The sequence below is a fragment of the Laetiporus sulphureus genome, assembly GCF_001632365.1.
Source record: "Laetiporus sulphureus 93-53 unplaced genomic scaffold LAESUscaffold_59, whole genome shotgun sequence".
Lineage (NCBI taxonomy): Eukaryota > Fungi > Basidiomycota > Agaricomycetes > Polyporales > Laetiporaceae > Laetiporus > Laetiporus sulphureus.
In genome coordinates this window covers 102,423-128,805 of record NW_024468568.1, presented here as the reverse complement: position 1 = coordinate 128,805, position 26,383 = coordinate 102,423, and the positions used below count along the sequence as shown (strand labels likewise).

The 26,383-nt window shown below is 54.3% G+C and overlaps 14 protein-coding genes across 14 annotated transcripts; 6 read left to right on the top strand and 8 right to left on the bottom strand.

The window, feature by feature from the left end:
• Positions 1–41: 41 nt before the first annotated feature.
• On the bottom strand, positions 42–842 carry LAESUDRAFT_763666 (uncharacterized protein; the record flags this gene model as incomplete). The annotated part of the gene is made up of 4 exons (XM_040913310.1): positions 42–361; positions 419–596; positions 662–736; positions 804–842. 4 exons carry the CDS (start codon positions 840–842, stop codon positions 42–44), a joined length of 612 nt encoding a protein of 203 aa, XP_040759284.1.
• Positions 843–1,099: 257 nt separating this feature from the next.
• LAESUDRAFT_627419 (DUF1768-domain-containing protein) lies at positions 1,100–1,703 on the bottom strand (the record flags this gene model as incomplete). Its single annotated transcript, XM_040903353.1, has 4 exons — positions 1,100–1,186; positions 1,238–1,324; positions 1,386–1,517; positions 1,578–1,703. Coding segments are annotated over 4 exons (432 nt in total), but the record flags the coding sequence as incomplete, so codon positions are not given.
• A 1,552-nt stretch (positions 1,704–3,255) lies between these two features.
• LAESUDRAFT_763664 (uncharacterized protein) lies at positions 3,256–4,292 on the bottom strand (the record flags this gene model as incomplete). The annotated part of the gene is made up of 5 exons (XM_040913309.1): positions 3,256–3,370; positions 3,426–3,801; positions 3,855–4,056; positions 4,116–4,199; positions 4,257–4,292. The coding sequence occupies 5 exons, from the start codon at positions 4,290–4,292 to the stop codon at positions 3,256–3,258; spliced, it is 813 nt and encodes a 270-aa protein (XP_040759282.1).
• Positions 4,293–4,472: 180 nt separating this feature from the next.
• On the bottom strand, positions 4,473–5,258 carry LAESUDRAFT_763663 (DUF1768-domain-containing protein; the record flags this gene model as incomplete). The annotated part of the gene is made up of 4 exons (XM_040913308.1): positions 4,473–4,616; positions 4,669–4,755; positions 4,806–4,937; positions 4,989–5,258. The coding sequence occupies 4 exons, from the start codon at positions 5,256–5,258 to the stop codon at positions 4,473–4,475; spliced, it is 633 nt and encodes a 210-aa protein (XP_040759281.1).
• Positions 5,259–5,733: 475 nt separating this feature from the next.
• Positions 5,734–7,221, top strand: LAESUDRAFT_460166 (ADP-ribosylation). The gene is made up of 6 exons (XM_040902563.1): positions 5,734–6,022; positions 6,078–6,192; positions 6,244–6,431; positions 6,482–6,503; positions 6,553–6,590; positions 6,654–7,221. Exons 1-6 carry the CDS (start codon positions 5,920–5,922, stop codon positions 7,049–7,051), a joined length of 864 nt encoding a protein of 287 aa, XP_040759280.1. The 5' UTR covers positions 5,734–5,919; the 3' UTR covers positions 7,052–7,221.
• On the bottom strand, positions 7,091–8,241 carry LAESUDRAFT_739112 (uncharacterized protein; the record flags this gene model as incomplete). Its single annotated transcript, XM_040910974.1, has 6 exons — positions 7,091–7,186; positions 7,301–7,403; positions 7,463–7,642; positions 7,693–7,801; positions 7,854–8,005; positions 8,054–8,241. 6 exons carry the CDS (start codon positions 8,239–8,241, stop codon positions 7,091–7,093), a joined length of 828 nt encoding a protein of 275 aa, XP_040759279.1.
• Positions 8,242–8,544: 303 nt separating this feature from the next.
• LAESUDRAFT_731113 (ADP-ribosylation) lies at positions 8,545–10,788 on the top strand. The gene is made up of 13 exons (XM_040909975.1): positions 8,545–8,643; positions 8,768–8,808; positions 8,862–8,984; positions 9,048–9,171; positions 9,219–9,309; positions 9,368–9,513; positions 9,567–9,678; positions 9,734–9,940; positions 10,002–10,040; positions 10,095–10,230; positions 10,282–10,614; positions 10,671–10,690; positions 10,750–10,788. The coding sequence occupies exons 1-11, from the start codon at positions 8,634–8,636 to the stop codon at positions 10,375–10,377; spliced, it is 1,125 nt and encodes a 374-aa protein (XP_040759278.1). The 5' UTR covers positions 8,545–8,633; the 3' UTR covers positions 10,378–10,614; positions 10,671–10,690; positions 10,750–10,788.
• On the bottom strand, positions 10,405–11,583 carry LAESUDRAFT_459974 (uncharacterized protein). The gene is made up of 7 exons (XM_040902562.1): positions 11,503–11,583; positions 11,270–11,446; positions 11,177–11,214; positions 11,039–11,127; positions 10,750–10,979; positions 10,672–10,690; positions 10,405–10,615 (listed from the first exon to the last, which is right to left on the bottom strand). Exons 2-7 carry the CDS (start codon positions 11,430–11,432, stop codon positions 10,528–10,530), a joined length of 627 nt encoding a protein of 208 aa, XP_040759277.1. The 5' UTR covers positions 11,433–11,446; positions 11,503–11,583; the 3' UTR covers positions 10,405–10,527.
• Positions 11,584–12,112: 529 nt separating this feature from the next.
• Positions 12,113–13,511, bottom strand: LAESUDRAFT_663753 (60S ribosomal protein L4/L1/L2; the record flags this gene model as incomplete). Its single annotated transcript, XM_040905083.1, has 6 exons — positions 12,113–12,210; positions 12,269–12,462; positions 12,522–13,087; positions 13,140–13,282; positions 13,332–13,406; positions 13,469–13,511. 6 exons carry the CDS (start codon positions 13,509–13,511, stop codon positions 12,113–12,115), a joined length of 1,119 nt encoding a protein of 372 aa, XP_040759276.1.
• Positions 13,512–14,158: 647 nt separating this feature from the next.
• Positions 14,159–16,032, top strand: LAESUDRAFT_717425 (PLP-dependent transferase; the record flags this gene model as incomplete). The annotated part of the gene is made up of 9 exons (XM_040907336.1): positions 14,159–14,300; positions 14,354–14,661; positions 14,728–14,786; positions 14,839–14,882; positions 14,908–15,038; positions 15,097–15,190; positions 15,253–15,440; positions 15,505–15,713; positions 15,777–16,032. The coding sequence occupies 9 exons, from the start codon at positions 14,159–14,161 to the stop codon at positions 16,030–16,032; spliced, it is 1,431 nt and encodes a 476-aa protein (XP_040759275.1).
• A 545-nt stretch (positions 16,033–16,577) lies between these two features.
• LAESUDRAFT_459833 (uncharacterized protein) lies at positions 16,578–17,476 on the top strand. The gene is made up of 2 exons (XM_040902561.1): positions 16,578–16,796; positions 16,856–17,476. Exons 1-2 carry the CDS (start codon positions 16,716–16,718, stop codon positions 17,282–17,284), a joined length of 510 nt encoding a protein of 169 aa, XP_040759274.1. The 5' UTR covers positions 16,578–16,715; the 3' UTR covers positions 17,285–17,476.
• Positions 17,477–17,866: 390 nt separating this feature from the next.
• On the top strand, positions 17,867–18,808 carry LAESUDRAFT_663735 (uncharacterized protein; the record flags this gene model as incomplete). Its single annotated transcript, XM_040905082.1, has 3 exons — positions 17,867–17,947; positions 18,460–18,483; positions 18,761–18,808. 3 exons carry the CDS (start codon positions 17,867–17,869, stop codon positions 18,806–18,808), a joined length of 153 nt encoding a protein of 50 aa, XP_040759273.1.
• A 305-nt stretch (positions 18,809–19,113) lies between these two features.
• On the top strand, positions 19,114–22,584 carry LAESUDRAFT_731106 (kinase-like protein). Its single transcript, XM_040909974.1, has 5 exons — positions 19,114–19,417; positions 19,519–19,741; positions 19,994–20,110; positions 20,202–20,794; positions 20,853–22,584. The coding sequence occupies exons 1-5, from the start codon at positions 19,184–19,186 to the stop codon at positions 22,365–22,367; spliced, it is 2,682 nt and encodes an 893-aa protein (XP_040759272.1). The 5' UTR covers positions 19,114–19,183; the 3' UTR covers positions 22,368–22,584.
• Positions 22,585–22,724: 140 nt separating this feature from the next.
• On the bottom strand, positions 22,725–26,166 carry LAESUDRAFT_731104 (uncharacterized protein). Its single transcript, XM_040909973.1, has 7 exons — positions 26,107–26,166; positions 25,463–26,056; positions 24,706–25,407; positions 24,534–24,651; positions 23,994–24,478; positions 22,914–23,930; positions 22,725–22,843 (listed from the first exon to the last, which is right to left on the bottom strand). Exons 1-6 carry the CDS (start codon positions 26,113–26,115, stop codon positions 22,935–22,937), a joined length of 2,904 nt encoding a protein of 967 aa, XP_040759271.1. The 5' UTR covers positions 26,116–26,166; the 3' UTR covers positions 22,725–22,843; positions 22,914–22,934.
• Between the last annotated feature and the right edge of the window lie 217 nt (positions 26,167–26,383).

Below are 26,383 nucleotides of genomic sequence, written 5' to 3'. Positions count from 1 at the left end.
CAACTTCCCACACATGATACAAGGGGTGGCCAGCCCAGACGTCACGGCTTCTCTGATTCGCAGAAGACCAGACACTGAGTAATAGCAGCGACTTGAATTACAGCAATAAATACGTACTCGCGATGCTTCGTCGAACAGTATTCACTCGTCTGGAGTCCCGCAGGGTCGACGTATACTGGCTCGTTGCAGTCCGGGATGGCGCAAATTGCTGGTGCCTGAGCCGCAGTCGGACTAGCCGATGTAGTACTACGAAGTGGGGACTGGTGCCCCTCGGAGACGTTCATAGGAGGGATGACGGGGTCATCCTCCGCATCATCTCCGGAGTCGTCTTCTGACGAAAAGCTCCTATTTAGATCCTGGGCTGTAAGCGCGGTTCTCAGCAGAATCCCATCATCAGAATGGCGACAACGCTACTGACAAGCGACTAGCGAAGCCTGCCCACGGGCCCTTGCAGCAGAGTTCGCAGTTCCCTGGATTGGTGTCCCAAACGCGACGTTGACTCTAGCAGCGGTTGGCTTCTGCTTTGCTTGGGCTTGAGCGGCGCATGTCTTCCCGCAATAGTCATGGTTACCAAACCTAGGCCTCTTGTTGCATTGCTGTAGGCCACGACATCGTCTACTCAGCCCCCTCAGCGGAACAGTTCTGGTTTCAAGCTTCTCACGATGCAGAGGTTTCCTTGAGTAGCTTGTGTCGCGCAAGTTCTTCCACAGAATTTGTGGCCGTCGTATTTCGGCTTCTGATGGCAATGCTAGATGATTGCGCTTTGTCAGTAAATCCTCTGCTCGCAGAAATCCGCATCTTACATCGCACAAGCTGATGTTAGCAACTGCTGCAGCGGACATGTTGGTGTAGAACCAGAGGGATATCTAGATTAAAATCATACAGCCAATTACAATTATAAGCAGAAATGATCGACGTTCCAATCAGGCAGGCTTGTCTTCCGCGTCAAAGACATTAGACATTATCATTTATAACACGTCTCGAGAGAACACGATGAACTACTACTACATAACGAATCAGAGCACGAGGTTGTCCCGCAACTCGTTCCTTCATGGAGACTAGCCTCAAATAGTTATTACAAGTGCGCTCCGCGGAACTTTGCACGAAGTCTCTCCAGCGCCTTTCCCAGCTCATTTCTCCCTTTGCCATCTGCACCTATCCCCCAAAATGAGTCCTTATCTGAGTCCTGTCCAGGATCGTAAGCGAACTGTTGAGATTAACGCTACAGACAACGAACCTCTACCAGCTCTGCATCGCCGGTCGCAAGCAGTTCACCCCTTAGGGCGCGATGTTGTGTAAACTTGTGCCATAATGTCACGTCCATCTGCGCCACAGGCGGTCACATCAAACGCCGTGCTCAAACAGTTAAGGACACCAGTGCTCACCTTGCCGATATTCACCTCCAACCAATCACTCCGGACCTGTGGCTGGAAGCGACGCGCTTCGGAGAATGCCACGCTCGGTCTGTCTGAACACGTCCTGATATGCTCTGCTAGACCAGGCCATCGTCTTTGAAACTGTCGACGTGTGCTTCATCAGCATGACAGTGGCCACTATGATGAATTCACACGCAATACCTTGAAAGACTGGAACAAATGTTCGCTTGTTGGGTATCGTTTACCCTCGTACGTCACAGAATGCGGTGAAAAGTTCGTAAATCCATAATGCGGTTCGTCCTTATGGTAAAATAGTATTTCACGCCTGTCACGAGTCGTTGGATTACGCGGGGGTATGACTTGTGAGTTCGTAGCCAACAGTTTTTCGGGTACCGTCGGACTAGGATGCCTGCGCGAAGCAACGGGTGGATAGGACTTAGTAGAAGAGCGCTTGTAGTCTTTGTTAACCTGAGGTACGCTTGGCTGCCGCGATGGATGGTAGGCTTCGACAGTTGTATGGCCACGTGCCAGCGGATCAGTTGTCGTGTAAGTAGGTGAAGTCTTGGGTTTCTTCAACACTGCCGGACTCGGAGTTTGGCGCACGTCGGGACGAGTGGGATAGGGCTCGTATCCTGTGTAGATTCTAGGTGCATGCCGTTCTTGCAGTGATTGGGTTCGGCGGCGCGATCGCACGCCGTGAGGTTCCCTCAGCGGTGGCATTTCAGCGAGCTTCAATCGCTGCTTCGCTGCTTCACGGTTTAATTGGTTTGCAGGCACGCTGCTGACGTTAATCTCGCAGCGGTGTCCGACAGTGTCCCGCATACACTCCGCGGCGAACAAATCAAGTGGAGGTCTGATCAGATAGCTATTAGATTCCGGAACAAGATGGGGCCCGAATCGCTCATTTGGGCAAGGGGAAGGTACGCAATGGAGAGTGATGATGATGAGCTCTTCTCTGAACAGCTCGAGAGGCATGAAGGCAATACTGCATGTATTTGGCTCCCATCGAGCTGTAATTGCATGCTGTACAGCTTGCAGCAGAATGCCTCAAACCATGAGGTAACAGGACACTTCTGTCCACATACGTGCTCCCCATCATGCAAAGGCCCTGAACCAGCTCTCATAGATGGCCTAATGACAACATACATGCTCGTATGCCCTAGCCCTTGACTCGACTTTGGAATTTGAAGGGTGTCGGACAGTGGCGGCAGCGGTGAGAAGAGCAAACGACAGTAAGCGCTCATCACTACTGAACTGAAATTTGAAATTATGAAACTTCAACGCTTCAGCTTCAATGCTTCGACCAGTACTCCATCTCATTTGTTCGCCACGGCATATTAACACTGAGCTCGTGTGCTGCTGGCCTCAGCAGCGGTCATTTCACTGGTAATGAAAAACGACCGTCGATCGTGGGCTATCGCGAGGTTTGCATGATACGTGACTACCGGGTGATGTCCTTCGAAAGCGTTTGCACGTTAACTCTGATTTCGACTCGAAAAGTGCGTCGCCGAGGCTGGGAAGAATTGGATGATGGGCACTGGCAGGCGCCTGCTGCATTTTCACAGTTACTGTCAAGGCGATGCAACAATGCGGGAAAAGTGTGCCGCAAGTGCATGGTGAACGTAGCAGGTACTGCTAAGTGATGCCTAGCGCAAATGCAGATCTCACAAGATGCGCTCACCACGTCACAGCTCCATGTGTAGTCCAGTGCAGACGCTCCGCGTCCCCGACTGACAAATGTTCGCTCATAGATTTTTGCGCACACAACTGACTGCATGATAGTATGAAGTTATACACAGGCAAACCAGCAAAGGCAGGTCGAGGTTTCAAACGTTCAACGATACTGTGAATAGGTGACCCTACACCGTATTCTCCCCGTTCACTTGCTCAGAGATTCATCCCTGCAGGTCTTGCTGCAGAAGTAATCGCCTTTCGTTTGCGGCCACTTTCCGCACATGATACAAGGCTCGGCGAATCCGGACTTGACAGCCTCTCTGAACCAAAGAAAGTCAAAATATGAATGGGACCGATGTGAACCGAGTAACGTACTCGCGATGTCTCATTGAACAGTAATCACTCGTTTGCATCCCAGACGCATCGATGTATACGGGTTTGTCACAGCCGGGAATAGCACACGTCACTTGAGTGCGCTTTGGCACCGCTTTCGTACCACGGGCGGGAGGATAGGTCGGTGAGAAGGTCATGAGATCGTCGTCGTCCGAACGCTCCATAGCCGTTCCCGCATCACCACTGGCAGTAGACGAGCCTCGATGGTACGCTCCCTGTAACGATGCATGAAACTGGCGGCCAGTCTGAGTTGACGAGTTGCCGGGGGTGACGCTTGGTTCGCGACTTGAGGTAACCTCCACAGTGAAATGGGCAGACGATGGCTGGGGAATCTGAGCCTTGAAGTGAGATTGTTGCGCTGTAACTGATGTATTAGCATTCACAATAAGCAGATATCGCATAGACGCATACCCGGAGGTCGAGAACTGGGCCATTGCTGCGCCTTCGCAGGAGCAACCGCTGTCGTCGGCGCAGCAGTCTTGTGAGCCGGTGCTCGGGGCGCTGTATTCGTGTTGCCACCATTGGGCTTCTGGTGTGCCTTCGCTTTTGCTTGAGCGGCGCATGTCTTCCCGCAGTAGTCGTAATTCTTATACTTGGGCTTCTGGCGGCATTGCTATGCGTCGACGAGTTAGCTTTCTGGTCAGAAAAAAAGGGTTGGATTGAGACACTTACGACGCAGAGATTAGTATTAGCTTGTGCTGCGCAGGTCTTGCTGCAGAAAGGGTGGCCACCGAACTTTGGCTTTTGGTGGCAATTCTAGACAATCGGAGCATGTCAACGTGCGTTGTCTTTTGCATTTCAGATCGCGCTCACATCACAGAGGCCGTTACGTGCGACTGCAGCGGACATGGTGGTACAAAGTCGGTAGTGTAATGCGTGGTACTAGACAGCTATCTTAAATACTGTTGTTCCAGCCAGGAACGCATTCGCGCCTGTGGGAAGCATTGCCTTCGAACACCGCGCGCGAGCCGCATGTTGGGGCTGTGGTACATAATACAGTGACTATCAAAGTGCGAACCGTCCAGAACCTCACTCCATCATGGGATCAGCCTCAACGAGAATCCGAGGTTGCGCCTCGCGGAACTGGGCACGCAATCTCTCTAGCGCCTTCCCGAGTTCATTCCGCCCTTTACGATCGGCTCCAATTCCCCAGAATGAGTCTTCGGCAGAATTCTGTGCGAGAACGCTAAGCCAACGGTCAACGCTCACAGCATTTGCGACCAACCTCCACCAGCTCTGCATCTCCAGTTGCGATTAATTCTTCCTTGAGCGCGGAATGTTGCGTGAATTTGTGCCGCAACGTCTCTTCCATCTGTGCTAGATTGGATAAACTCATAAGTACTTAGAGAGGTTGGCACATACCTTCGCGATATTCACGTCGATCCAGTCACTCCGAACTTGTGGCTGGAAGCGACGCGCTTCCGAGAATGCAACACTCGGTAGATCTGAACATGTCCTGATGTGCTCTGCTAATCCAGGCCACCGGCCTTGAAACTGTCAGGGGTTAGCATTGAATGATCATCGTGATGGAATGCATGTAATCACCTTGAAGGACTGGAATAGATGCTCGCTTGTCGGGTATTGCTTCTCGTCGTACTTTACGGGATGTGGGGAGAAGTTCGTGAAACCGTAGTGGGGCTCGTTTTTATTATAGAAGTGTATGACAGGTCGAACACTTGTGAGGCGTTGTGGAGAGTCAGCTGTGGCCGACGGCCTGGATCTCTCCGATGTCGTACAATCCGGATCCTTGCGCGAGGAAATAAGGAGCGCAGAACGACTTGAAGAGGATTCATGGTGCTCATGATTGCCAGACATATCTTGCTCCTGCGGGGAATGAGATCGGCGGAGAATTCGCACAGGTTCGCGTACTCTCGTTGGCGTATCAGTATACTTCATTGTTTCACTGTTTACTCGATCTGAGTGTACGCCATGTATGTGAACCGTGCGTTGGTCTCCGACAGTGTATTGCGGTGGGGCCCTAGTAGTGACAGGATATCCCGTCGAGCAGCTGTTAGATTTCGAGACAACGACTTGGCTTGTGTCGCGCATGATTCGAGTAGGATGAGACGAACCGTATTCATCAAGCTCAAAAAGATAGTCGTGCGCCCCATGATCCGAGCGAATTGTGACCTGCAGCAGCACCTTGGACACGAGGTAACGGGAGACCGTCCCTACACGTGTCGTTGTGGTCACTGTGCGATTCCAACGTGGAGAATGCACCAGCTGGTTCTATGTACTACTAAGTTCGATTAAACTGAGGTATGGCGGCCGTAGCCTGAAGCGCCCATGCCTGATTCGCTTCTCCCAGTGCGCTGGTGGCCGAACCCCTCAGAAATGATGTGCAATCTGGCTGCAATTAGTCCACGAGTTGCCAGTGAGGCAACGTTCCCTTGCCACTGCTGGCTATGCAATACCTCTCGGTGAATATAAAGGCCTAGCATGTTAGAGGCTAGATGTTGGAGCGGGCAGACATGCAATGGCCGCATTTTGTTTTGAAATCTTCCTCAGTGCTTCTCTGGCAAACAATGGGCAGGTCCGACTAATTCAGCTGCAACCTATTGGAACTGAATACATGGAGCGTGAGTTTTCCCTGGCCATCGTTGCTCTATGGCAAGCGGATAAGCTGCTGTGCAGTCGAGATGCTATTCTACAGGGGCTGGAAGCACCAAACGAAGGGACGGCCTCGCGTGCTGGCCATCTACAAGGTGACATATCCACCATCAGCTCTTCAACCATTTCTTGATTATAAGTGAGACCATATGCTCCTTGATACATCCATCTCTTTGATATCAGGCTTCAGGGAGGCCTTATCGCAATCGGGATGTTTACCTTCGCAGTCTCGTGAAAGAGCGATTGAAGAACTGCTCTTTCACGGTACAACTCGAGCGTGCTTATTGGGAGATACCCCTTATAATACGCTACCTTGCAATCTTCCGCAGTGTTCCCTGTGCAAGATCATTCGTGAATCTTTTGACGTTAAATGTTGTGGTAAGGTTATGATCGCTACGTTTGTTCGCAGCTCTAATGATCGCTTCCAGGACTCAAAAACGCATTCAGCAGGTGTGTCGTAACTCGTAAGCTTCAATTGCAGCAGTATTCATTTTTGCAGGTTCGGTGCGGGAATCTACACTACTTCATGCTCTTCCAGTGCGCACCCAATTCTGTCCCTCTTCTGCTGCTCGTTATTGATCATTATTGTGTCCATGAAAGAGGCGGACGACTATGTGCAAAACGTTTCGAAGAACGCTCGGACGCGTGCACTTCTCTTGAGTCGCGTCATCACAGGTCGACCCAAGGAATTAGAGGGGAACGCTGTCAATCTAACCGCGCCACCGGTTGGATATAACTCTGTCATTGGGGTTCCCGGAAACGACCTCAACTATGAGGAGACGGTGGTCTATACGAATGAGGCCATACGGCCCAGCTACATCTTTGTATACGACAACACCCAACCTTGTATGGGAGACGTGCGTTTTGACCTCCCGATGATGTTGGGACACGGAACCGTTCCCTTCGTCCCCGGCGTGGGTTCAACTCCATCGGACTACTTACGCCAATTGTTCTCATTGCAATTGGCACCCTTTGGATTGGCACCGTTTGGTATCTGATCATTGCTTCCCAGAAATGTACATATTGTGCATTACGTATCATGATCGCTGGTCGGTTCGTTTGGAATATAGGATCACGTATTTGAGAACAATTGCGTCGGCATTTTTGACGAAGACTCGATCCCCGTCGACATCCTAATCGCGCGATGATTCAGTAGAATAGATCGAGTTTGCACTGGCTCGACTCACAGCGAGATTATTCACAGATGTCGAGGGCGATTTGGCATCTCGTGGCTTATCCCCAAGCACAGCAGTGCAAGCAAGCATTGCACGGTAGGGAGAAGTGGTCGAGGATGTCGCAAATTGATCTGCGCTCGCAGAACTGCGGGATGAGTAGATCCCCCGCCCCAAGCTTCCTCACGGCGTGTAACATGAGCGCTGAGAACGTTCGGATGTTATCTGCACACTGACCTGCCGTTATCGTACGTATCACCGAAGGCGAGTTCGGAGAAGGACGAGTTTATGATCTTGCAGATTCCGCACGAATCCCAATTGCAGAGGCAGAGGTCTTTTACTCCGAAGTCGCAGATGCATTGCGAAGAATGATAAGTAGGCACCTCTCGGATTGCTGAAGTGGACTCTAAGCCCTTGCTGAGATTGGGTTAGGTCCACGTTTTGGGGTAGAAAAGGTTGAAACTTACCGGTATTGATAGTGCCGCGTGCGGATCTCCTGAGGCAGCTGTATTTCCACAACCTTTCGTACGGAGGGAGGATCGTTGCCCTTCCATGCACGAAGGAAGTCATCGGCAACTAGCGCATTGATAAGTCGAGAACGTCACAGACTGCTACAGTCAGGACGCACCGCGCCGGAAGGTCCTACCTTCGGAGCTCAATTCTATCAGAGCTGGGCCAGAGCTAGTCTTCGCGCTGCATGATGCGCATAGCATGCCTACAGTCCGGGGGCGCCAACGGCAGCTAGTGCATGCCTTCAGTTGTTTCGATCGAACTGCATCTCTGTACGTACTATCAGCTTCCGCCAGCCTCGTGGAGATTGCCACACACCTGGCATGTTGTTCAGAACAGAACCCGCCCTGTGCAGGGTCCCCTTCTTCCCGGCACCCTTCCAGCATGCAGGAGGAAGCGCGGTTGTGGCCGTCCCTCGCGCATGTCCTGCTGCAATACGGATGTTGACGTCCATGTTCGACGTACTTCGGCCGGATATGGCATGTCTTCAATTGACAAACATACATGAATGAGCGCGCCGCGACGAATTGATTCCACGCTTACCTCGCACATACCGTCCGCTGCCGGTGCATCAGAGGAAGAACCCCACCCGATCACAGACTTGAGAGAGAACTGCATCGTTGAGTTTGAGGATGCGACTAAGGTTGCGTCCGTCTTAATGTACTACCTGGATGAGGAATTGGCACGCGTTCTCCTCGTTCACGGAGAAGTGACTAACACAATGAAACAATGCGGGAAAGGCGTGTTGCAGGTGCCAGGTGCGCGCTGAAGTTTAAAGTTCCTTTCTCATACGGGCTCATGTACATCAGTGCTCCTTAGCTAGGTGCCGGCCGCCATCATCCTCGCTGAGCTCTACTTGCGCGCAATCGCTTGCATTTCAGTTCCTTCCTGTTGTACGATGGCCAATGGTACGTCTCAGCACTTGATTCTGCAGCGATGAGTTCCGCATGTAGTACTATGTGACTTGCTACCGTCGTTTGACTGCGACTTACCCAACGCACCCTCGTGCTCATGAAAATTCCACACTGCCAGTCAATGCCATCCTTGGAATGATTAATTTCAATGTTTGCGAGGTATGTACAATAGCATTTACGACGAGTGTTCAATTGGATTGACGTGGTCTCAGGAATGTCGTGCTCGCCCGAAGTATGTGGAGAGCACCGGTTACACGCATCCTTACTGCGGGAAGCAGTGTGCAAACACTGCATCCTCTCGGAAATCCTTGCCCACTAACGCAACAATGTGCATTGTATGTACAAGAATTTAGTCTTCTCATCAACTGTTGACGAGTAGACATGTCACTCAATGTTAGGTCTGCAAGAGTCGGCCGCAATTTACTGACGGAACGCGGAAACACCAGTTTTGTAGTCGAACGTGCGCCAGCAAACACAAGCCAGCCACACCACAACGAAATACCATCAATAAGAATGCCATTAGTAGGTTGCTAGCGATTTGCCCTGCACGCACTTCATGTGGTTGACAGCGAACGGCTTATGCCTGCTGCCTGGTTGCAATAAACCAGCATTCAAATCCGCCAATGGCACGGGAAAGTACTGCACAAACGCGCATAAAAAGTACGTTCACGTGTTCCACTGCTGTACGCGCAACGCTGCATTGCTGACTTCAGTTCAGTCTGGGAGAGACGGCATGCCTTTGGTGCTTTCAGAGGCCGAAACAAGGCACTTTCCACTACTGCTCAAGAGCGTGCGCTGCAGAAGCGCAGAAGCACGCTATAGTGCTCCTCGAGATTCCGGAGGGTCATGCCGTCTACAAGAGCGGTCGGTGTGATGATCAGGTTGTATCCGACGAGTCATTGACGAGTTGGCGGCAGTTGCTGAACAATTCAAATCTTCGTGGAGACATGCTACTCCGTGCCCCACCGTCAGATATATTTACAAGATTGTGGAGTCGAAGACGTCTCAAGACAAATACGAGCAATACAAGTACGGAGCGCGCCATACTTATATGCAGAATGAGACTGATCACATGAGTTCGTAGGGCGGCGGTCGAGAGCCGCGGTAATTTCGTGGCTGCAGGACGGCCTGCAGGCAACGAGAACCGACGGTGGCATGGGACGAGACGTGAATGCACGCTCGGCGACAACAGTAATGCGCAATTGTGCTCGTCTGCGACTTGCTCTCTGTGCTGCATCATTAAAACGTCGTTCGACCTCAAGTTTTTCGCCAAGAAAACAGGATGGGGAAGGTACGCCTAGCTTACGTCGCCAATGGACTGTCGTCTTGCTGACGTGGCAAAACATTGAAAGATTCGGCGCTGGCATTTATACATCGTCCACGTCGTCCAAGTACGTACCCGATCCGCATGCAAGCGATGTCCGAAACTCATTGGCAGATGCTAGATCAAACGATTACTCGCAGAACATTACCGCATCACCTTACAAAGCTGTGCTCCTCAACAAGGTCGTGGTGGGGAAGGGACATAAATTGACGATGGATAAACCTTCACTTACCGCACCACCAGCCGGGTTTGATTCGGTGAGCAGCTGCCTTTTCTTTGTTGAGGTTGCATCTCAAACATCTGTCTAGGTACTTGCGGAGAAAGGTGGCATTCTCAACCACGACGAGCTAGTGGTGTACACCAACGATGCCGTCCGACCGTCCTATCTGGTGATCTACGGATAACTTATGGGACGAGCGGGATTCTATCCGGCAGGCAGGACCTGTCCATCTTCATTATCGGAGCGCTGTCATTAATGTACATATATACAGAAGCAATTACACTACATCTAGGTGAATATAAATTAAAATCCTTGTATGCTGGTACATATGGTTTCACCGCGGGAGAGGGGCCTTGAGGCCTGCTCGTGACCGCTGCCATATAAGCCACGCCAGTGCACACATGCACAGCGAAAACACAACCCTATGAAGAGGATGATATCAGCCAACCAAACAAGTTCCACAGCTGAAGCGCCTCACAATTCAATAATAGCAAACGCTACGTTACGACACAATAGTCAGATCGCGCTTTTCATGGAGAAGAAGATATCCGCTCACCGAAAAGTGCCTGCAGCTGACTGCAATACCAGACGCCCGCGCAGACCCACGGCGTCGAGAATAACAGTGAGCCATTCAACATCGCAACGGAGGCGACCCAGAAGCCCCAGCTGACGAGCGTCCAGAGGAACTGCACGCCAACGGAGGCCACGAGACTCTTTGACAGAGTTGGGTGGACAACGAAGACGACGTAAAGCGTTGCAAACGTCATTGACCAAGAGCCGGAAAATCTGATTCACGAGCAGAGAGAGATTAGTTGGTGTCCTGAGACATGGCAAGGAGGACTGACATGCTCAGGCAGATGGCGCTGTGTACTTCAACACCGGCGTAGTATCCGATGAGGCGGTATGTTACCAACAACCAAGTGCCAATGGCGATCTGGCTCTGCGCTCAGTAGAGGTCCCGAACAGTCATCATCGTCACATACCTCGATAATGCTGAGATAGATGATCACCACGTAGACAACTATGGCACATGTCAGTGACTTCATACAGACCAGGTCCTCAGACTTCATGCTAACCTGGCGCATAGTGGTACAGACGCGTGCTCGACGCTCCATTCAGACCCTTTGGATGCCGCTGTGCATATCGATATACGAAGTACAGCCCGATGGCGTACAAAAGAGAAATAAGGACTGTGGTGGATGCTACAGCCGCAGTGGCAACCTGGCTTGCGGTGGTCATTATATCGTGAGCAACTGCCGTACAAAAAATATGAGCGTCTGCTGGCGTGAAACTAGAAGGACGAACGTACCAAGGAAAATTATCACAACCAGGTGAAAGAAAAAGAGAGATAGTGTGGATTGATCGATAGTGGCAGGGCGGCGTCGACCCCTCCACCACACCTCGAGTTATATACCCGTCAAGGACTCTAGACTGTCGATAGTGCCTCCCTTGTCATACCCATCACAATGTATCTGAGCAGCACACAATGGCAGCGTTGCAGGTCGGCACCGCCTCGCAACGTGTGGTGCATGCGGTCGCCCAGAGCACACTAAGCGAAATCCTCTTGCCGTGTAATTGTTCGCGCACACTTCACCGTCCGCCTTTACACTGTGCCTTTGTGCTGATTTTCCGAGCTTGCTTGTGCATCTGATGCGTCCCTTTTCGCAACAATGGGTACGGCGGCGCAAACCCGACTCGGACGCACCCATGGTAACGATAACGCATCACGGTCACGTGAGGATACAAGCTCAAATCCCTTTCGGCGCTTCGCATGAGCAGCATTTTCTAGCATGCAAGTCATAGATGAATACATGAAGTAGCAACAGCAAGAAGCGTAAAGGTAAATGCCAGACCGCAAGGCATGACCGCGACCAGTTTCCTCCTACAGCACCAGCTCGGAAAGTCGGAGAAACACTCGCTTAGACGGCGAGGAGTGTGTTCAAGAAGGTCTCGCCAGCAGACTTGGGCGCCTTCGCTTTCGCTTTCGCCTTCTGCTTCTTCACGCGCTCCTGCTTGACTGTGAAGGAGGCTGAGAATCAATGATTCACAGTGAATGTCAGGTAGCAAACACGTACGAAGCTCGTGCCTGCGGAGAGTCTTTGCATAGGGGTTCAGGCGGAAGAGAACGCCTTTGTTGACCAGAGGGTTCTTGTGCTGCGTCCAAGGGCGATTTTGGTGCTTAGGGCCAGCGGGACGAACGACAGACTGAATCTCGTCACTGTTGATCAAACGAGTGACGTCGGGGTTGCTGATCTTGGCGGTGGGCAAGCTGTAGCACAAATCGAGATCAGAACTGAGCCAACAGAAATCGTGAAGGAGATCACGTACATGAAGTCCTTCTTGTGGATGGAGGGCTTGTCGAAGGTGCCAAAGACCTCGTCGAGGAGGCCGAACGCACCCTCAGTCCAGATCACGAACCGACCAAGGTGACCGCCAGGCGCAAGCTGGAGAAGATTGAGTCTCCTTACGTTGACGAGCTCGACACCGGGCAGGTTTCTGAAGGCTTTGACAATACCCTTGTCCTCGTTGTACACGACGAGCGGGCCACGGCGCTGGCGGTGGCGGCGGTTGCGCATCTTCCCCTTGCCGGCACGGAGCTTGCGCGAGTTGGACACCTTGACGACGTCGCTGTACGCCTTGAGCGACTTGAGGAGGGCGACCGCCTCCTTGGTCTTCCCGAAGGACTCGATCGCAGAGGACACGACAAGGGGCACTTCCTCGATCTCCTCGATGCGGTGGCCGCGAGCGAGGACGAGCGACGGAAGCGCAGAGGCTGCGAGCGCAGAAACGACGGCGAAACGGCGCTGGCCCTGGTTCACCTTGACGTGCCACTTGCGCCAGGTCTTGGTGGGTGCGAACATGCGACCGCCGCGGCACATGTTGCCGAACGCAGCCTAACGCATACTTTGAGCTACGAGTTCTCGCGCATTGCTGACTGGTGCGTACCTGGCCGGAGCGATGGGTTCCTCCACCACCGACACGGGGGATACGCGCAACGGCACGACCAGTACCCCAGGACTCGGCGCTGGTCTGGTGGCCGGCTTTCTCGCTGACAGCGTACGCCTGCCTCTTGTTCTTCGCGATGCTCTCTGCGCGAGACATCGAGACCAGCTTGTCAAAAATACTGATATTACTCACTATGCACTTGCTGCACGACATCGAGCCTAATCGGGGCGGTGAGGACCGCGGGCAGGGGGAGAGAGCTCGACGCCTCTATCCACGAAAAGACACGCAAATCAGCTCCTTCTAACGCTATGACCTTATGGCCGACGAACCTCCAGTCGTCGAGCGCACGTTGACGGTGGGGCGAGAGGCCATTGTTGCAGATAGTCTTGAGGTCTTGACGGCGCCGAAGCCTGCGCGATGTTGTGTGGACGCGGAAAATTAGAGTTTGCCAGTATTCGCGCGGCCGTCAATAGCGCCAAATACAGTTGTGGCTGAGCGTGATCGCACTTGGCCGCCCACTGTCTGGTCAGCTGGCTCTGCTGCTCTTTGTCGACCGCATGGTCCTGCCAGGCTGTCAGGCTGCCGGCGAGCGATTAAGTATGGCATTGATCTTCTCGCTCTGTGTAAAGCTCTCAGATTTGCGCGTCGAACCTGTCAATAAGATCGACGGCCAGGAATGGCAGGTCCTGTATTGCTACGAGCGCGCGCAGCAACACCACCGTCGTCCATGTCCATGATGTTCAGAGTCGAACGCTCGCTCTGAAACCTCCACTACTATAGCGCGGTTTATTCAATCATTGTTGCTCAGTTGAAACTCCTTGGCATCGGCACTAAATTGCCAACCGTTCTCAATTCTCATGACTCACTGATGACTTAGCCGGCCATATGGTGCGGCACATGCATGCTCTATAAAGTCCAAACCCCGAGCTCGAGATCTGCGCAACGCAGCAGAGTATCCTCCCTGCCTTTCTTAAGTGCTAATATTTGAGAAAACTGCGAGGGTCGCCATAAACGGTACCATGACACACCTTAACGGCCCTTCTGCCCGCGACGGTACTCACAAGAGCGATCCCTTTTCAAAAGTGCCGCTGAACGTGCTTCCGCCCGAGTTCTACGCTGCCCGCCTCTCCAAGGCAGCCCGCAGCCGTCGGGAAGATGGCAGTAAGTCGGCGCCTCCATCTTCAGTGTTCGTGCGTGATGCGACCCGCCTGTAGTCCGCGCGCTGCTCCCGCTGGAGAGCCGTCCCGGCCTGATCTCGCTGCTCGCGGGAAAGCCCAACGCGGAGACGTTCCCGATCACATCCCTCCAGTTCACGATGCGGGACCCGACCAGGCCGGGAGGCGATGTCAAGATGGAGCTGACCGAGGAGGAGCTGAACCGAGGTATGCAATACGGCCCCACCTCCGGCTTCCACGATCTGCGCGAGTGGATGTTTGGCCTGCAGGAGTACTTGCATGCACGGGGAAAAGGCGAAGGGTGGGGCGTGAGCGTTGGCGCGGGATCGCAGGATTTGTTGTTCAAGGTATGCGTTTGTGTGGGGGACATTAATGTATCGTCGGGCTGATTCTGGATGTTATGTTCCGTGAAGGCTGCGACCGCGCTGCTGGACCCCGGCGATGCGATGTTCGTGGAGACACCTGTATACGCGTGCGTCGCGATTCTTGAACTTCTCAGCGTGCTTCCTATGCCTGTTTCGCAGAGGCGTCCTCCCTATCTTCCATGCGCTCGAATGCGACATGATTGGTGAGACAACTCTAAGCGTATCTAGAGAGTGCAGATAAACTTACATTCGCAGAGGTCCACACTGATGCCCAGGGCATTTGCTCGCATTCCTTGCGCACGATGCTGGAGAGCTGGCCCGCATCAAAACCCAAGCCTAAAGTCTTGTACACCATACCCGTAAGTCGGTACCATGCACTGCCGTGCGTCACGGAAGGTAACGTGTGATCTGGAGTAGTACGGCTCGAATCCGACTGGCGTCACGGCGACCGTCGAGCGCCGCAAAGAGGTGCTCGCGCTCAGCCGAGAGCATGATTTCCTAATCCTCGAAGGTGCCGCCTTTCTCTATACAATCAAACAGATCAACAATGTTGATTCGCTTGACGTACTATAGATGACCCATATTACAACCTTTACTACGGTGCTGCCAGCCGTCCGCCGTCCTACTTCTCTCTCGAGAAGTCCGAGCCAGAAGTAGGCAGAGTGCTCCGATTCGACAGCCTTTCGAAGATTCTCTCCTCGGGCATTCGAATCGGCTTCGCCACCGGGCCCGAGCCCATCCTCAAGGCAATGGAAGTGCACGTACGTCCCCCTGTTCTCCGAGCCCTCCCCCTTCGCTGCCAACAGATGATATTCATTCGCGTAGAGCATGATGGTGAACCTGCAGCCCTCGTCCTTCTCGCAGGTTCTCGCGCACAAGGTCCTCTCCTCATGGGGCTACGCGGGCTTCTCCGCGCACACCGCGCGCGTGGCGGAGTTCTATCGTGCGAAGCGCGACGTGTTCGAGGCCGCAATGCAGCGGCACCTCGCGGGCCTCGCGGAGTGGTGTACGCCCGAGGCGGGGATGTTCTTCTGGTGTGTGGTTGTCTGCTTCTCATTTTCGCCTGCAGTTCACTTAATATGTATGCGTGTGGGTAGGTTCAAGTTGCTGCTTAGCGAGCCAGGCGCCGGGCAGGACGTGGAAGACGACTCAGAGGACCTCATACGGACGATCGCGCTGAAGCGGGGTGTACTCGCGCTGCCCGGTACGACATTCTATCCAAGCGGACGTCGCACGGCATATGTGCGTGCGTCGTTCAGCCTATTGCCCGCGGAGGAGGTCGACGAAGCGCTGCGCCGCCTGCGAAGGGTCGTACTCGATGCGCGGAAGGCGCTGGCGAAGGGCTCAAAATGACATTGCGTTGGCGAGCGAAAGGGCCTGGGAATTGCAAAGGCAAGATGACATGATCTAGATCGTACTATTTCATGGTGTGTAGAATTTGAGCATCTATATCTGCGGGTGGCATATGGGCTGTGCCTACTAATGAAATGATATATCGCTGATCGCGTCTATTCGCACGGGCCTAGCGCGTCGGAGTCCACTAAGTACATCTTCGGCGGCGATGCTCATCATATCCGTCTCAAATGCGGTGCCCACCCATGCGCAAGAAGGTGGTGATGATAGGACCACCGCCCTCCTGGGACGCTTTGCCACTCTTTAGAACCTTGGCTAGCCTGCCGGCGATAGATCTATCAGTCCAAACTCATCTTCGCTTCCGCTCGTGGACGGCGGAGCTGGCGAACTCAGAAGACTCAAAATGAAACAATGTCCTGGACTCAACGGGGCTGCGATCTGGCGGACTTCACTTGTCCATCAAGCCCCTGATGCTTCTCAACGGGCTGCGCGGCCATTGAGTATTGAACCCGAGCTGCGATTGTCTGCGGGGAAGGGGTCCTTGCTTCGCGTGGATCTGTGTCAGAAGTTTTACGAAAGCTACCGATGTATTGGGACTCGAGTCACTGGCGTACCACTTTGGTTCTTCTTCCGGGCGCAATGCTTAGGGTTCTGGAGCGGCGGCCATAGCTAGTGATGCAGAGATGCTGCATTGTCATTTTATGATGTCTGCTTGGTATAGCTCTCAAGACCAACACGGTGACGTTGGCGTGGGAGATTGTTGGGTGCGCATTGAAAATAATCACTGTTCGGACTAATTCATTCGGACTAGTGCGAACACAAGGCACCCAAACGTGTAACGCCAGGCTTGACTATAAGTGCTCTTCGCAGAGCGCCACAGCGTCTGCTGTCAAACATGACATGGATCGCTCGTGTCCAGACAAAATTCCTTCCCGGCGGTCTGTCAAACATGTCGTTTTTCATCTTCTGCGTTCTGGACTGTCCTCTGACCTCGACCGCCGGGCATCGTTCCCTCGCCGTCGTAATATTGCCCTCTGCACTGGCTCGTGATTTTCCTCGCCAGGCGCTTCAATGGCAACGGTCAGAAGCATATCTCACTATCATGCTTGGGTTCTGCCTGAGGATGAGGCGGATAGTCACGAGCAGTGGGGTTATTCGGAATTCGAGGGCTGCAATGGCATCGGCTAGAGCGGTGGTTTGTCAGGCTTGCGTTCGGTATGCACAGGACATTTGCACGTCTGTGCTGCCCTAGGACTGCTCTGCTGGAGGTCGAGCCCGGCGTGTATGAACTTATACCGCCAGTCAACGTCAACACTTAAACTATTTACCTCCCATTTACAGCGATTTGAACGCAGCATTAATATTGAGAGGACGTGGGGCCCGAGCAATTCCCGACCGCCACGGACACGCGACCATTAGCTGCGGTGATTGGCTCCCGTGCGGCCTTTCATCACGTGCCAGATTACACAAATTCGGAATTGTGACATCGGCGGCAGCCTATAACTGCAAAAACTCGTCAGCGTCGTCTTCGCCGTTTCTCTCTCAAACGTCTGGTGAGTGCGACTCGTTTGTGGTTGCGGGCGCAGATGGGCTAAGTGCACTCGGGTTCCGCTTCGTACAGATCTTTGTGTGAGCACCGCCGATCTCCCCGAGATCCCGTATGCTGACGAGCGGACGATGACCGACTTTGTCGTGCTAGATTCTCGCGTCCATATCCACAACCACATACGAACGCTCGTGCATTACTGTGCATAGCATCCATACATCAGGTCAGCGGTAACGTCCTCGATCCATCTTTACAAACCCTGATCTGGACCGCTGCATTTGCAGAATAATGGCTTTTGCCGAGCAATTTGTCCCTGTTAACGCCTGCTTCCTCGTCAAGTGCGACAAGTGCGGCAAGACCACTTGGAAGGTACGTTCTTGACCTTGATCATCGGTGTCATGTTCTGTGCGATCGGTTGGCGCGTTTGAGAGGCGGCCTGGAAGGCCCACCGCCCAGTGGCGGTACCTGCATTGTGCACAGGAGATCTCTTCGGCTCTCCGTGTGTATGCACTCAGATTTCCCGCGACCCTTGCTGTAATCGACTCGGGGACTACCACGAACAAAGACTCCGGGAGATCCGCCTCGGGATCCTGGTACCTATATAGGAGCTCTATTCGGTTCGCCGCATATACGCGCTCGGATTACCCGCGATACTGGCCACCAGTCGCCTTTGCGCGCTCAGAGCCACATATGCGTGTTCGAGCGTCATTATCGGCCATTATGCATCAGCCAACGGTCGACGATGCCATAACCGGCTATTTTCTCGGCGATTCATGATCCGCCGATGTGGCCGCACGCGATCCAGATTCCGTTTTACCACAATTCTTCTGTTGCTTCTCCTGGGAACGCGAGCTGACCATTACGTTTCATGGTATTTGCAGGGCTGTGGCCAGCACGTCGAGCAGGTGAGTGAATGGTTCTCCTCTTACTGGACGCGAGATCTCGACCCGCGGCGCGGAGTCGGCTAGACTGAGAAGCGGGGCTTTGTCTGCGCAGCGGGCTGCATCAAGTATGCGGATGTACCGCGAGATGTACCGCGAGATGTGACTCGCGCTGTTCCGGGCACATTGTGCGCTCCAGAACAACGGTGGCCATCTCCTACGTCTAATTTTTTGCCCACACGGTGTTGTCTTCGCCTGATGTGGTGTTCTGTTCGATTCTGAAGCTGACTCGCGCCCGCAGGTGATGAAAGACGTGAAGGAGGAGGACCGCTGCACGTGCCCGCGTTGAGTGCCGTAGTTTGAGGGTGTTGCTGCTGAGGAGAGCCGGCGGTGGTTTCGAGGGAAATGATGTACGAGTAGAAGCGAATGATGAAATATTTGGGGTCGTAACGAACGAGCGCAGCTGAGGGCGTCCTGTCTGAATTGCTGGGTCAGATCAGCTTTACTGGGCGAGATCGTCTGGGATCTGGGGGCGCTTACGCGATGCCAGTTACGCCGCCGTCAGATAAGCGCCCATGACTGGACTTGCCACCGACCGTGGAGTGGAGTGCCTCTCAGATTATTACCGTGCCCGTTACCGTCCCTCTCCCCGCATCCCTTCTCCTCCTCCTCTCATCTCCCCGTCCTTGTTCCCGAAGCTGGCACCTACCCGTCACCGACACACATGGTGGCAGACGACGGCCCTTCGGGCTCTGGCCAGCACCACGCCCCGGACGCTGCTGAGCACGACGTCCTCGACCTTGCCAGCGCGGTCATCATGACCCACGAGGTCCGTCTCTCCAAGAGCCCATACAACCGCCGCATCATCAATTCGTATGAGTTTGACCATCGCATCGGGCGCGGCCAACACGGCGAGGTCTGGCTCGCTCGCGACACGTCCAGGGGCGGACGCGAGGTGGTGCGTGCCTTGCCACATTCTGAGGGTGCGTGACTGACGTGTGGCCGTCTGTGTGTGCCCGTGTGGGCTGTGTGTGTGTGCATGCGTGCGTGTGTGTGCAGGCTATCAAGGTTGTGAAACGGAAGAATCCCAGGCAGGACCGGTTGAGCCAACTGCGCAAGCGCAAGCTGCCCAGCCAGCCCCACCTCCCACTCACGGACCAGCTAGGCAGCACTGAACACAAGATCCGCAAGGAGATTGCGATAATGAAGAAGTGTCGCCATCCACACGTTGTCAGATTGCTCGAAGTCATCGATGATAATCTGTCAGAGAAGATCTACATGGGTACGTCTCATTCGCTCGAGTTCGTCGTCGCTGTCTCCTGTACGCTGCCTGCCCACGGTGCGTGCACTCGCATGCTGTATGTTTGCCCTCGTGACGGCGGTACTGGCTATGCGGGACCGATGTGGGGTATCCACCCATGATAGCACGGCTGCAATACGCCCGTGCAACCGTATTGCTACCTTGCTGAGCAAGCGCGTGGCTTCTATCAATCATATTTAGATATGAACTAACATGTGAGCAACCTATGTATAGTCATGGAGTACCTGCAGGGCGGTGAGATCAAGTGGCGCACCGCCAACGATGAGCCTGTCCTGCGTGTGGAGCAGACAAGACGAATATGCCGAGACGTCATCTTGGGTCTTGAGTACCGTGAGCTGTTCAGAGCTCGTCATATAACGCAGTTGCTGACTACCAGCGCTCACTTCTACCGTTCTCTCGTTTCGCTTGGCGCGATGTGCAGTGCATCACCAAGGTATCATTCATCGCGATATCAAGCCCGCTAATCTGCTCTGGTCCGCCGACCGACGAACTGTCAAGATCACTGATTTTGGTGTCTCACACTTCTCCTATGCACAGCGACTCGCCGCGGCTGGATCAGGGTCGATCGACCCAGACGACCAGGATCCTATTCTGATGGACGACTCGGATCTGTCAAAGACCGCAGGCACGCCGATGTTTCTCGCACCCGAAATTGTAACCGATACATCAGTCGAGGCCTCCTCGTCGTCAAGTACGCTGCAGCTCTCTGCACCGCGGCGAAAGCCCGCGATTACGAAGGCGATCGACGTGTGGGCATTCGGCGTGACGCTGTATGGACTGCTTTTCGGGCACCTGCCGTTCAGCGCGGCGAACGAGTTTGAGATTTTCCAGGTGATCCGACGGCAAGACTGGGACGTGGACCCGTATATGGGCGTCGACCAGATCCCGACCGGCGGCCGGCATCAGAAGCCACAGAAGAAGGGTGAAGAGACGGAGGGATACCTTGTTGTCAACCTGTTGGAGCGGCTGCTCGAAAAGGACGCGAGGAAGCGGATCACGCTCGATGAAGTAAAGGTGTGTGGGTATATGCGCGGATATACGCGGTAATTGCTGACTGTATGCGCGCATACAGAGACATCCGTGGATCTTACGCGACCTGCAGAATCCACAGCAGTGGCTGCGTGAGACCGAGCTCAAGGGAAGCCAGTCGTCGCTCGAGGTCACCGCCGACGAGACAAGCTCGGCCATGTCCTCCGTGCGCTTCCGGTGGTCCGGCGTTGCGAACCGCATCACGCACTTCTGGCGGAACGTTCGCCCGTGGTCGAGCTCGAGCACGCCGCGCGAGGACGAGACGAAGAACGTCGGTGTGCGCTCCGCGCCATCGCTCGTCCGGCACCGCACCGCGACCGGTGCACCCCACCGGCAGGCGTCCTCACGGGATCGTGAGCCACTCGAGCGGGACAAGGGCAAGCAGCGGCAGTCGCGCCGGATGGATGTGTCACGCAACAAGTCGACGCCCGATGTGAGCCCGCACCTGTTGAAGAATGGGTCGAGCTTCGAGCCGTTCGAGATGTGGGACAAGCTAGGGTCATCGTCGTCTGGCCAGACGCATGCGCCACATATGTACAAACAGCGGCGCGGGTCGTTTCCGTCCAAGATGCCCGGCATGACGCTCGAGGTACCTCCGAAGCCGTTGCGACTAGGCTCGCCGCAGCCATCTCCGGCGTCTTGCAGCCAGGCGTCGACACCGAGCGGGGACAGTTCGACACTGGAAGACCGACCAAGGAGCCGGTTGTCGCTCTCGTCGTGGCCTTGGATGCGGGGCTGGCGGAAGCAGGCCGCCACACCAGAGACTGGGTCATCAACACCACGACGCAGCAGGAGCATCCGAGGACGCGGCAGGCTTGCGCGGCGGAGTGAGGACGCGTTCAATGCGGCAGTGCCGTCGCGGAGGAGCAACTCGAGCGGGCCGATTACGTTTGCGATGCGTGCAGCGAGCTGGGGTGAGGTCGCGGATTACGGGAGGCCGTCGGAGGACGTGACGAGCTTGTATTCGGGGGATCGAGGGGACGAGCTGGATGACGAGACCCTTCTCCTCGGAGCGGGCGGCGTCGCACAAAGCCCTATCCCGTCAATTCCCAGTGGCCTGCTCAGCACGGTGTCGTCCATGAGCTCTCAAAGTCTGGGACATTCACCGCCGCCTACTATATCGGCTGCCTACGCACTTCTTCAGCGGACCGACGTCGGCGAGCCCGCGTCAGCGCCCGACCCTGCAGCATTGGATGCAGCCCGGCAGAGTCAAATCCGGCCGCGGGCAAGCAGCCCGCTCGCGCATTCGTGCAAGATCGTGCAGCCTAGCATCGAACAGGCATTGTCACGTCACGACTCGGACACCTCGAGCTCGTACGACCACGACTCTGATTCATCTATTCTCTCTTACGATGACATGGAGCTCCAACCTAGCACAAGTCAGATGTACCAGGATGAGGATGACGAGGACGAGGAGAGCGAGGACGAGGATCAAGTGCGCCTCGAAGTGCGCACGCGCCGACCGTCCACGTCGCGTACGGGCACGGGCACGGGCACGGGCAACGGGGCCGTCGCATCCGACAGCTCGCATAGAGAGCGGCCCATGATTTGTATATGATTTCTCTCTCGGTGTGTATATGCGCGGAGGACATGATTTATTGCAGCAGCTCATAGAAACGGACAGGCGTTCGCATTCACACTTTCCTTCCCCCACCCTCCCCCCACCGCCATTCACCCTACTAGACATCGCTTCTTCTACTAAGGTTGTACCACAGTGTCAGCGTTCTCCCTCTCCCCATCATGCATACTGACACCCTATTACCCCTGTGCCATCACTTCACTTGAGCATTTCATTCAGTAGCATTAGAACGAGCCACGTTGCCATGGCGAGCGGGGCGCATTTTGGCATGCTTGTTACACATATCTGTAATATACACAACTCAAATCATATGGAAGCAACAAGGTATTACGGTATCTTGAAGGATATCATGCAGGACACGTTGCAAGGACGTCGTGAGATGATCGTTATCCAATCCGCAAGCCGATTCATATTGCACAAAGTCTGAGGGAGGAAAAAATGAATCTGTCCCGGAACTAGAGCACAAGATGTCGGCAAGGGGGTTGAGCTGGATGATCCGTTCAAGATAAATAGCGATAAACATACATCCGCGGCGCGAGGGCTAAACTATGTCGGCCATGCTCGCAGCTGCCTCGTAGCCCCAAAGCCAAGCAGCCGACCGAGCACGTTCCAAATAGCAGTAGAGCCGTCTCCAGGGAAGCCCTCACCTGTGGCCTGGATGGAGTTAAAGCTCGACCAGGCAACACGATCATAGTAGGTGGGCCCACCAGGCACAACATAGTGTGGGGCCATAGCCTGTCCGACGATGAACGCGACCGCCGCAGAGGCACCGATGCAGAAGAGGAACTGAGTGGTCGACATGGCGGACCCACCCTCCGACTCGCCAAGGAAGTATGTGTTGTAGATGTTGTAAAAGCGGCTCCGCCGTCGGCGGTGTTCACCATCTTTGCCGGCACGCGGTGAACGGTGTTTTGCGGACTCTTCGACCATCTTGTCGATAGCCGCGCATTCGACGCCTAGCTCCTCCTTGAGCGCCTTCCAGTCTTCCGCGGCGTCTTCGGAAATGCCACCTTTCACAGGCTCTATGGGCAGCTTCAGGCCCTTGTGCCACTTCTTCAGCGTCTCATTCGCAACGCGGAGGGCGAGCTCATCACGGTCTTGGCCGGTAACCTGATTGTAGTCCGGGGGGAGGTCGTGTGTGTGGGGATGCAACTCCTCGTGTTGTGCTTTAGGGGTAGGTGGCAGGAGGGTGGATGAAGACGAAGCGAGGGTCTCGTCGTCATCCTCAGATAGTGTGAATGAAGATGACGTTGAGGGAATAAGCTCCGTTTCCATCTCTTCCGTCTGTATCTCCACGTTTGCCATGGGTCTTACTTCTGGAACGGCCTCGGGCGCAGGATCCGTCTGTATCGACAGCGACGATAGCGACGGCGTATCTGTCTGGATACTGAAGGAAGCAGTGAGAGCCGATGGTTCGGCATCTGTCTGGATGCCGCAAGATGCTATGAACTCGGCAATCTCATGTTGAGCGGCAGAATCGCAGTATTCCTTGACCTCATCCACTTTGATGCTCTCACCCCGGTTGACACGATTGGGTTTCTTCTGTATATCCCGCAACTCGCGTTCAGAATGATATCGTCAACTAGTGTGATGATGCTTGCTTACCCGCTTCGTACGCGTGATGATGGTCTCGACGAAGTCCTCATCATCCTCGTCCTCCTGTTCCTCAGTAAGCGTGAGCTGAGCGGAAACCTCGGCCTCCTCATTCACGTCCTCAGCCGCCTTCGCCTGCTCCTCAGCTCTGTCCATCTCCGAGCCAAGGGTTTTGGCTGAGTCGCTCTGAGCCGTTCCACCCGCCCCAGAGAGGAAGTTGCTGTTTGTCGTGCTGTTGCGCAGCTCGTCGATGTCAAAACGCAGACGATCGATGGTCTCCTTGAGCAGGAGGTTCTCGTTCTTCTGATCGCTTAATTGTGAAGCTGTATGGCTCGCGCTGACAAGCTTGTTCTCGAGAACGTTGATGCGATCCTCGGCGGTCGCAATGTCATGCAACATTTTGTTGTTCTCCACAGTTTGAAGAGCTATAGTCTCCCTGAGTGTCCGGACCTCTCGGTCCTTTAGCCGCAGCGAATCACGATATCTCTCGGCCTCAGCTAATAAACATGATCAGTGAATCTCAACAAAGCCACAGCCGGGTGTTATACATACCACACTGTTCTTGATATTGCTTCTGCAAACTCTGATACGACGCGCGAGCACTCTCCAAGCTCTTCGTAAGCTTGGTCACCTCGCCCTCCAGAATTGTAATTTGCGATTGGCTCGCGCGCTGAAAGAAGAACTGTTAGTAAGCAGTTGAGGAACACGCTTCGAGCGGACAGACCTCCTTGTTTCGAAGTTCCTTCTCCTCCCTTTTCGTTGCACTCAGCTCACCTCTGACCTCGTCAAGTCTCGACTCCATCTCTTCAATCTCGATCTCATGTTCTGCGAGTCTGTCTTGCAGCGTCTTCTCCGCCTCTAAAAGCTTTCGCGCAAGATCGGTGTTTGCGCGTTGCAACGCGTCCAACCGCTCATGCAAGTCCAATGATACCGTCGACGATGTCGTAGAGCGGCTCATCACCAGTCCTAAGATGGACGCGTCGTCGAACTCCGACTCCGACTCGTCGCTCTCTACCCCCATTCGAGGCATCGGCAGTGTTGAGACCCTCTCCGTGAAATCGTTATCATCGTCGTATGATGTCTCAGACTGGCCCGAAGGTGGAGGGGACATCAGTCCGCTGATTGAACGAACCTGCGGACCATAGTCGATGCTAGATTCCGGAGAAGCTAGGTTATGTTCGTCGAGCTCTGCATCCAAAGAGGCGAAGTGGTCCTGCGTTAGAGAGAGGTTTCGCGACGTAGATCGGGATTGGGCACGCGAGTGCGGTCGCGACCCGGCGCGTGACTGCGGACGCGAAATAGAGATAGGATAGGAAGGAGAGTCGATCGGAGACATGGATGCGTCGATCGAAGTTGGACTGATCGGGTTGGAAGGACCACGCTTTCGACCAGATGTACGGCTATACGCGCTAGGAGGATTGCTTGACTGGATGTTACCGTTAAGTAAGAGTAAGGCAATAACGTGGCACGCGGTCACTTACGTCAGAGTCACTCGTCGAACGATCTTGAGAAGGGGTACGCTTCGAGGTCGGTGGACGTCGTCGCGTCCAGCTGGAAGGAGCAGTGGTAGTATTCAATGGCGTAGAGCGCTGCCGACGCGTCGCGTCGAATGGGGAGTCCTTCGGAGGGACCGGCGGTCCGCGAGAAGGAGGCCTTAATATCGACGTCCCGGTTGAATCTCGGCTGGAGGACCGTGAATGGCTTTCATTATAATCGCGCTCCTCGGTCCTGCCGCGTTGCTCCAATTCATCTGAAGGGTGCGGAGGCGAACCTTCTGGACTTTCATCAGGACTGAATGTTGTCCGCATTGCGATGAATTGGAGAAGAACTTGAGGAGTGACCGCGAGTCCAGGGTTGCTTTCGAGCAGCTGCGTTAGTTGGGCCTCCTCCTCCGGTTTCATAAGGTCGACGGCATCGTGGTTTCTCGAAAACGCCCGTAGTACGTCAACCAGCGCGTTTCCCGGTATAATTGGTTCGCCATCGTCATTCAGGTGTGATTGCGGGTGATCAGAGAATATATCGTGTAGCTCTTGCTCTAAGTCAGCGATGGATTGTCGGCTACGTCCGTACGTTGACTGCACAGAGCTCGTCAAAGGCACTATTCACATCGGTCAAGGTGACTCACGACGTCCATGTTGGGTTCATCAATCATGAGAGTGAAAATGGGGAAAGTGGGAGTGGCCTGCCTGCTGCCTGATCGCCAGCGGAACCCGTATATGCGACTTAAACCATTATTACGTAAGCCGCCGGTCGCCATCAAGATATACCCACGTGATCGCGCCTTCGCATCAGACGCCCGGTTCGGGCTGGACGGGGTCTCAGCCTGATTGGCAGATCGCTGTGATGCCGTCCACCAACAACTGCCCAACGTGCAAACCGCGAGGCAGACGATGTGGCCGTGT

Excerpts from the sequence above, each read along its gene's own strand:
- LAESUDRAFT_460166 (XM_040902563.1), top strand. The coding sequence starts at position 5,920 with ATGGCCGCATTTTGTTTTGAAATCTTCCTCAGTGCTTCTCTGGCAAAC. Across the intron at positions 6,504-6,552 it reads CTCAAAAACGCATTCAGCAG|GTTCGGTGCGGGAATCTACA; the intron begins GTGTGTCGTAAC and ends TCATTTTTGCAG. Across the intron at positions 6,591-6,653 it reads CACTACTTCATGCTCTTCCA|AGGCGGACGACTATGTGCAA; the intron begins GTGCGCACCCAA and ends TGTCCATGAAAG.
- LAESUDRAFT_459974 (XM_040902562.1), bottom strand. The coding sequence starts at position 11,432 with ATGACCACCGCAAGCCAGGTTGCCACTGCGGCTGTAGCATCCACCACA. Across the intron at positions 11,215-11,269 it reads TCTGTACCACTATGCGCCAG|TTGTCTACGTGGTGATCATC; the intron begins GTTAGCATGAAG and ends CATGTGCCATAG. Across the intron at positions 10,980-11,038 it reads AGCGCCATCTGCCTGAGCAT|ATTTTCCGGCTCTTGGTCAA; the intron begins GTCAGTCCTCCT and ends CTCGTGAATCAG.
- LAESUDRAFT_731104 (XM_040909973.1), bottom strand. Across the intron at positions 24,652-24,705 it reads AGGAACTTCGAAACAAGGAG|CGCGCGAGCCAATCGCAAAT; the intron begins GTCTGTCCGCTC and ends TTCTTCTTTCAG. Across the intron at positions 23,931-23,993 it reads TCATCACGCGTACGAAGCGG|AAGAAACCCAATCGTGTCAA; the intron begins GTAAGCAAGCAT and ends CGGGATATACAG.
- LAESUDRAFT_459833 (XM_040902561.1), top strand. The coding sequence starts at position 16,716 with ATGCTGCATTGTCATTTTATGATGTCTGCTTGGTATAGCTCTCAAGAC. Across the intron at positions 16,797-16,855 it reads TTGGCGTGGGAGATTGTTGG|GCACCCAAACGTGTAACGCC; the intron begins GTGCGCATTGAA and ends TGCGAACACAAG.
- LAESUDRAFT_731113 (XM_040909975.1), top strand. Across the intron at positions 9,941-10,001 it reads AAGAAAACAGGATGGGGAAG|ATTCGGCGCTGGCATTTATA; the intron begins GTACGCCTAGCT and ends AAACATTGAAAG. Across the intron at positions 10,231-10,281 it reads CACCAGCCGGGTTTGATTCG|GTACTTGCGGAGAAAGGTGG; the intron begins GTGAGCAGCTGC and ends ACATCTGTCTAG.
- LAESUDRAFT_731106 (XM_040909974.1), top strand. The coding sequence starts at position 19,184 with ATGGTGGCAGACGACGGCCCTTCGGGCTCTGGCCAGCACCACGCCCCG. Across the intron at positions 19,742-19,993 it reads GTCAGAGAAGATCTACATGG|TCATGGAGTACCTGCAGGGC; the intron begins GTACGTCTCATT and ends ACCTATGTATAG. Across the intron at positions 20,111-20,201 it reads CATCTTGGGTCTTGAGTACC|TGCATCACCAAGGTATCATT; the intron begins GTGAGCTGTTCA and ends CGCGATGTGCAG.